The sequence below is a fragment of the Clupea harengus genome, chromosome 3 (genome assembly GCF_900700415.2).
Source record: "Clupea harengus chromosome 3, Ch_v2.0.2, whole genome shotgun sequence".
Classification (NCBI taxonomy): domain Eukaryota; kingdom Metazoa; phylum Chordata; class Actinopteri; order Clupeiformes; family Clupeidae; genus Clupea; species Clupea harengus.
The window spans coordinates 1,541,307-1,548,779 of NC_045154.1; the positions used below are offsets into that span (position 1 = coordinate 1,541,307).

General features: G+C 44.4%; 1 protein-coding gene across 1 annotated transcript in view; it reads right to left on the reverse strand.

Moving 5' to 3' along the window:
• Nucleotides 1-7,069: 7,069 nt before the first annotated feature.
• Nucleotides 7,070-7,473, reverse strand: part of slc41a2a (solute carrier family 41 member 2a) — a 4,706-nt gene continuing 4,302 nt past the window's right edge. The window contains exon 10 of the mRNA XM_031561756.1: nucleotides 7,070-7,102. Coding sequence (XP_031417616.1) covers nucleotides 7,070-7,102 — 33 coding nt within the window. The remainder of the gene's footprint in view (nucleotides 7,103-7,473) is intronic.

Below are 7,473 nucleotides of genomic sequence, written 5' to 3' on the forward strand. Positions count from 1 at the left end.
TACAGTTTTGCAATTAGTGTAGACAAATAGAAATACAATGTGTTAAAAATATTTGGGCATTTGTATTCATCATTGTGATGGCAACAGACATAAGTGAGATTTATGTAAGTGTGCCGAGACTGCTGAGACTGCCCTGTTGTGATTCATACTTGCCCTAATGACAGAAATAACTTATTTTTAAACGCTTGTTAAAGTCCTTCCACTGAAGTCAGCTCCAAGCTCTGACACTCGTCAGACCAGAGGAATACTAAAGCAGTGGCTGGGTGTCAGGCTAGCCTTTGCTGAATGTTCACCTCTTTTCTCCTCTTTTCAAGCTCGTCTGCGGTTCTTTTCAAGCTAGTTCTGTACATTCCTGGTTTGTAACACTGATTAAGTATACACCCTGTGGGAGTTATGCTTGTAGGACGCGGAGGAGATCCCGATGCCTCTGCATGAATAGATGGTTTGTTGCTGAGAAAGAACAAAGAGCAGTTTCTTCATGCAAATGTCCACAAATATGTTTCCCCCTCATGACACTGCATTGAGGTTGACTAAGGAGGAGTACGTTCTGCAGGTCATTACAACATCCACCATGCAATGACTTCCAGTATGGGTGTGGACACCGACTGTGTTGACATTCTCCTATATTACCACACTTGCGTTAGCAGAATTTCAAAACAGTGGGTAAAACCTCTGAGCCTGCCCTTTATAAGAAAGGATTAATTTTCTTTCATTCTTTCACTTTCATTTAAGTATATAGTGCATACTATGTCCTTTCATTTAAATGAACACTGTTTTGAGGATAGGACATGTGTTTGTATTTTGTGGTCCTGTATGACATAATGATCTAATCTTAACTTCATTGATGTTGAAGGACAAACTGTTTCGATTGCGGGAAAGAGTTCATTACTGGGGTAAGCCTCAAAGGGTGAGTTGTGTGGAGGTTTTCTACAACCGACATGAACTCTGACCTCCGGTTCCCAGGGGAATCCTTGTTGTGGCGCGGCCCGGAGTGATGCCCCTCGTCCGTGGCACTCGCTGTGTGGAGAATGTGGCTCACTCAGAACATCTTATTCAAAACAACCAGTGCAGAACAAAGGGCGCCAGCGTGTGGCCAGGGATTTAAGGTAATACCACAAGTTTCGCGGTTCCACCACGGGACGCGGCGCACAGCTGGCAGGCTCGGGCCACAAATCAGGACTCTTTGTATTTCTGCACGGCTACACGGAAGAGTCAAGCTGCAGGAGGAGACGTGGCGGAAGGTGTGGGCCAGAGGGTTGAGCACTGGCTCATCCCAAGGAGTCTTTGACGACAAATTCATTAGGATTATTGTGAATAGGTGCTAGCAGTGAAGGGACAGATATTTTATGTTCAAATACCACCCCCCCCCCCCCCCCCCAAATGCAAATGCAAAGCACCAACACATTCTGTAGATAGAACACTCAGTGAGTATCAAAGGAAAAAAAAACCGCTGATAACTATTTATGTACTTATATATCTTATCTAGTTTATAAATCCTCTAGTAGTCTGAGCACTGTAGTCTCTTTTACGGTGATGTCCCGTAGGAGAAGGAACAGACAGAGAGATTATGAGACACCTCATCTGAGGCCCGTAGGAGACAGACAGACAGACAGACAGACAGACAGACAGAGAGATTATGAGACACCTCATCTGAGGCCCGTAGGAGACAGACAGACAGACAGACAGAGAGATTATGAGACACCTTAGGTGAGGCCTGTTGAGCGGTTTCCTGGGGTAAGGAGCCTTCGTCAGCAGCAGAAATCGTCTGTAAGGCACTTATTCAAACCGAACATTTAGAGACACGTAGACACAGCAACTCTTTAGTGTCAGGCCACACACTGGGCAATGGTACATGTGAGGATGGCAAAAAGACAAGAACAGCATGGTACATGATATCATTTTAAGGAGAGACAGAGGTTAACTTGTTTAACAGGTAAAATGTTTAGCAATCAATCAGTGCTTTGACGCAATAGTGCCTGCAATGCCTTAGCCAGGCCCAATCGAAGCTTGCACAATATTAGCTGCAAAGGTGTTTTCGGGAAAGCCTGGGTGAGGTGAATGCGGAGGCGGCGCCATGTGTCAATCATGTGTCAATCATGTGTCAATCATGTCATCTGCAAAGGAGCCCTAAGGACTTTAAGAATTCATTGGAACAGATACTTTTAACGCGGTTACTGGAAAACATGTCATGCATCACGCCACACCTCGACAACATTTAAGTATTGTAGACCTGAAAAAACCTTACTCTTAAGCAACGTCATTAGATTTGTCATTTGAGGATTGGTGCAAGCATGCAATTCTGTCAGGTACATATTCTTTCTGGGGACTGTGCTTGAAATACTAGAAGCTATATGTGAGGATCACCCCACCTTCTGATTTAGACATGTTCCACCCTCTTGTCAAGGCATACAGGGGAAAACAAAAGCTGTGCCAACGTAAAACAAAGACATACCTGCCCATTTTTTTTTTTGCTGCTGACAATCTGTTTTGAAAGCAAAGAGTTCGGAAATGGAAGCTTTTGTGTGGGCTGTTAATCTATTTGAGCTTCTCTGTGAAAGAAACCGTCAAGCACAGCCTTTCTTTGCATGCACCCCCCCACTGCCCCCCCCCCCTGCCCCCCCCCCCCCCCCACCACATGCACACACAAACATGGAAGACCATCACATGGAGTAGCATGAGGGGAGCTGTCATGACTGGACTCTGACCAATCGGGGATGAGAGTCCCAGCCAGTGATCAATCACAACAGGCCCTTTTTCGCTCTGTCATCTGTTGTCTATTCATGGTGCTAATAGCCTTTCTCCTCACACACTGTATGACCGTTATTTGGGCAATCTCTGAGGTCTCTTGTTTGTTGGTTTCATCGCAGGCTTTTGATCATGAGGGACATCGACAGTCAGAGCCCACCTCTCTGATGAACAGAGGATCCATTCCTCTTACGCTGGGACCCATGGCAGGAGCCAGAGGTTTCATAACAGACCGTAATCATAACAGCATGACACATTTTCACAGGAATAACTTGAAACCATTTTTTCTCCGTCTCTGACGCCAGCAGAAAAAAAGAAAAAGAAAAACACAAATGACCTCAGGAGGTTAGGTTTTTCTTGGGCGGGAAAAAGTTGTCTCCTGACACATTATTGTATGAGGCAGTATTGTAAGAATATGCTGAATATGGATTATATAAATACAAAATGTATATCTTGAATTCTTTCTGTTTCATTGTTCTTGCTGTCTTTCCCTAATCTTACTGATGAAGACCTAAACACTGACACAAACTGTCTTACACAACTGTGTTTGTTTCTATTTATGTATATTTTCACTGCCATTGTGTTATAAACACGATGGCTGTCTACACCCGTTCTCACCCTTTTGTTGTGTGGTCACCGTGTCACAGGAAATGTATGGCTGTAAACAGCACAGGAAGTGACCTCAACGATGAGTGCTTTTAATAAGCTTTGTTTTGAAAACAGATGAACAGATATTTACCTCTGACTTCAATGTGGGACAAAAACGTTTAGTCAGGTCAGCTCTCCCTTAAATAGTCTTCCAGGTACTGAACGGAAAAAAAGGGTCAATGTTGATGGGAAAATGTAGTTTGTTGGCTGACAGCCATTCAAGACTGGAAGACTTTTCTTAAGAGTTTGCCCTAACCTCAGACCTATTTTTCAGTGTAGGGATATTTGGTAGGCCTGTTCGAGAGATTTTAGCCAATTTAGGATTCATGAAACAGGAGCCGTTTAATGGTTTGTTTAGTTACGGTTGCTAGGCGTTGAGGCACAGAAATGTGGTCTCTGCTACTAGCAGGAACTTGGAAGGTCTGAGTGTATTTTGTGAAACGGTTAGGCTATTTATAATCACATGGCATCTAAGTTCCCCTTATTGTGTGTTTCCATACGCTGAACCATGCTAAATATGACCTGAATATATTTAGATTTGTCATAAAGCCTAACCTCATTGTCTCATGTCATTCTTTAAAAATCATGTGAATCAAGAGAACATCTTGAGAGTACATCGAACACCTATTATTTCAAACTTTTATGCTATTTATAAATAGCCATGCCAGTGACTCTCTGATACTAGGCAACGCTTTCCTAACGGAAACGCTACTTCAGGTTTTTACACAAGTGATTCTAAATGCCCTTCTTTTCCCACGGATGAGTTATATTATGAAAGATCCTGTTCTGTCCCATGTACCACTTGTGCAATATGGATGAGAACACATCAAGAGGGAACTAGGTGGTTGGGAAATGTGTTCAAAAGTTGAGAATGTGACAGAAAAAAAACATTTCACCTCCTAGATTGCTTGGTGACACCTCTGTCCTCTTAAAAAAGTCTCCTTCCACACAGGGGTAGTCATCCCCCCATTAAGGTGGTTGGTGAGACTTCTGCCATCAATCCAGGGACTTCATGTAAATGGCCACACAAACACATCCCCACCCAACACAGACACGTCTAGAAGCATTTATGTAAGATGGATTCCCAGAGACTTGAAACATTCAGGCCTCCATTAAGGTTCAGATGGGAACATCAAAGACAATAAAAACATGAAACACCTTTATATTCCCACGCTTACGTACATGAGTGTCTCTCTGTCATGCTCAAACACATACGGTTGCAAAGGTGCCACGACAGGGCTGCACAGGGCACGGACACAATGGAGGAGGAGGAGGAGGAGGAGGAGGCCAGGTGACATAATGACCCAGGTTTCAAACAGATTAGAGGGGCTGAAGGGTTATTATCCTCAGGACAGCCTCCTCAGGTGTCCGCAATGAAAAGAGATGTCGAACAACTGGGGCGTCGGACAGTTATACAACGCCTCTCTGAAGGTCACCTGCATCCGCAGACCAAGTAAGATATGCATTCCACCTGGATTTCACAGCCACGCCAAAACCCGATGACCAAGAATGTCAAACAAATCCGACATAGGCTTCACAGGGCAATCAGTAAGGACAACATTTCTGCTTGTGTAACCTGTGTGGTGCAGACAAGCACAGTCCCCCTTGAACTCACAACCTCGGGGCTTCGGAAGTGGGTGTGCTAGCAAGGAGGCTAAAACCAGTGGGTTTTACTAGTCTGTGTCTGTCACTAGCATGTCTCTTAAGGTGCCGGGGAGTGTGGTTTGCTCACTGCACAGCACTGTAGCTACCCGCTGGCTACCGCTACACTTGAAGGAACACGGGTTCTTGCCTCTGGGTAGATCAGCCTTAATATCTCACAAGGGAATCCCCACAGTATCGTGTCTGGAATACATTGCTTTCATATTTTCAAAATTGACTGTTGGATAATGGATGAATGCCCAAACCACAGTCATGAGACAATATCTAATCGTCTTAGACTTATGAAACTATTTTGTCCTCAGCTGAATTCTTCAAACAACAAATGGCTGTTGACATTATGGGCCATATAAAAGGGAACCATCCCAACAAACAGCATGCGTGTGTAGAAAAAGATAATTGCCCCAGCAGCCCCAGTGGGCATGGCGTCAGTGTAGGAGCGGAGAGGGTGTATTTATGTCAGTGTGTAGCATTGTGGTCGCTAATTATCACACACCTGTCTTCAACTTCCACGGCGGGTGGAGACAGACGTGCTTTTGAACTTGGTGTGCGAGAGGGAACAGAGTGTTCTCTCGCTACAGTTTACAACCTTCCTGTGGTTTCCGCGGGATGTGAACATTAGCGGGTTCGCTGTCGCCCCTCTGATTTACATTAAATACTACGGCTAGAAAACAGTCTCTCTCTCAGGCTAAATGAACCTGGGCTGGTCTATAGCAATAACTGCATGCCACCCGGGTTTGTTTACCTGCGCTTATACAACTTTATGCTTGTGTTTGTTTACCTGCGCTTATATAACGTTATGCTTGTGTTTGTGGATGGCAGATGGGAGGGGGAGATGTCCTAGTTTACCAACGGCAGCTCACACACCCTTTCCTGAACACACAATGAATATTTTTTCAGCAACATCTTGTATGTTCAGAGAAAACCCTGAGAGAACTATTCAGAAAAAGGATCTCTGCAAAAACACCAGAGAAAGGCAGTTGTTGTAGGTATGCTCTTTGTTCAACTCAAAAGTGTGAAATGGTAAAAACAAAGGGCCACAAGATGGTGGATTCAGAAGAAAAGTTGATTTAAACCAAATTCATTCCAATCCCAGGAGCCTCTGTTTAAAAGATATTTGGTTTTAAAGGTATTTGCCTATACTGTATATTGAAATATTTATCTGGGTTTTCAACATAGTAAATATTGACTGTTAATATTTCACACAAAAACAACACCAGCACATTATGACATGACATAAGTTAGTGCCCCCTGGGCCCTCAAAAGGCCCCTGGAATAGTACACTGTCAATACTGACTCTCCGCACGACACAATGCTGAGCAGATGTCAGAGGCTAGTAGCTGTCACGTCAAGACCCATATGGAATGTTCCAGGAGCCGCAGGCACTTTAGCCATGGCACACGTAATGCTCCAAGCAATCCAGAACAAACAAACACACAGGGAGGTCTGACCCAAAGACAGGCGAGCTGTCGTGAAAGATGAGGGATCAGCACAGTAAAAACTTAAAAAGGGGTGGGAAGATGGCAGTATTCTCTGAAATGTCAATTACAGACTCATATAACAGACATTTGGCGAACAGGCAAACTTTCATAAAGCAGTCATATAGCACCTTGAATGCAAATCAAAGAAAAATAGGTGAGGACTAAAACGTAAATGCAGTTTGTTTGGAGAGATCGGGTTTCCTCACAAAATGAATGATGTGTTCCCAGAATACACCTCTCTCTCTAGGTTCTGACTTCTTGTGAGGATATACTGAACCAACTACCTAACAAATCATATTTCATCGCACTAAAAAATTATTTCAAACACATTGGTTTCATAACCAGCATTAATTCGTTTTAAGAACGTACAGATCATTATGTTCCGACACCTTTCTCATCCAAGAGGTTTGCGACTTTCCCGAGCAGGTGCCTGCGGGAAGTGCGTAGCCAGCGAGACACTTAGTTCCCATCAGTAGGGTGCAGATGGAATCCAGAGGAAGACATTGACATTTGCGCTGAGAATCGAGTGAGCGGGGTCAGAAGGAGTGCACCCCAGCCCTGGGCTTGAACTGTCACGGGAGAGGGCAACAAAATAACATTCTCAGCTGTTGCACCCAGCCTGTCTGACAGACGCTACACACGCACAGGGCCTGCCCAACACGCTTGAAGCCCCACAGCTCCCCCCACTCAACCTCTCCTTCGTTTGTAGTGGCCACCAGAACTCTGTTAATCACTGTACTGTATGTGTCCCCTGCAGGACTCTGTTAATCAATGTATGTGTCCCCCTGCAGGGGTTTGTGAAACTCATGGCAAAGAATGCCACTGCAATCATCATTCATAATACATGCATACCCTGGCATTTAAAAATATGCGCAGCCACTTAATTCCATCACGGAACCTGCACAGCTTCATTTGTGAAACACCACGCCCTGCCAACCAT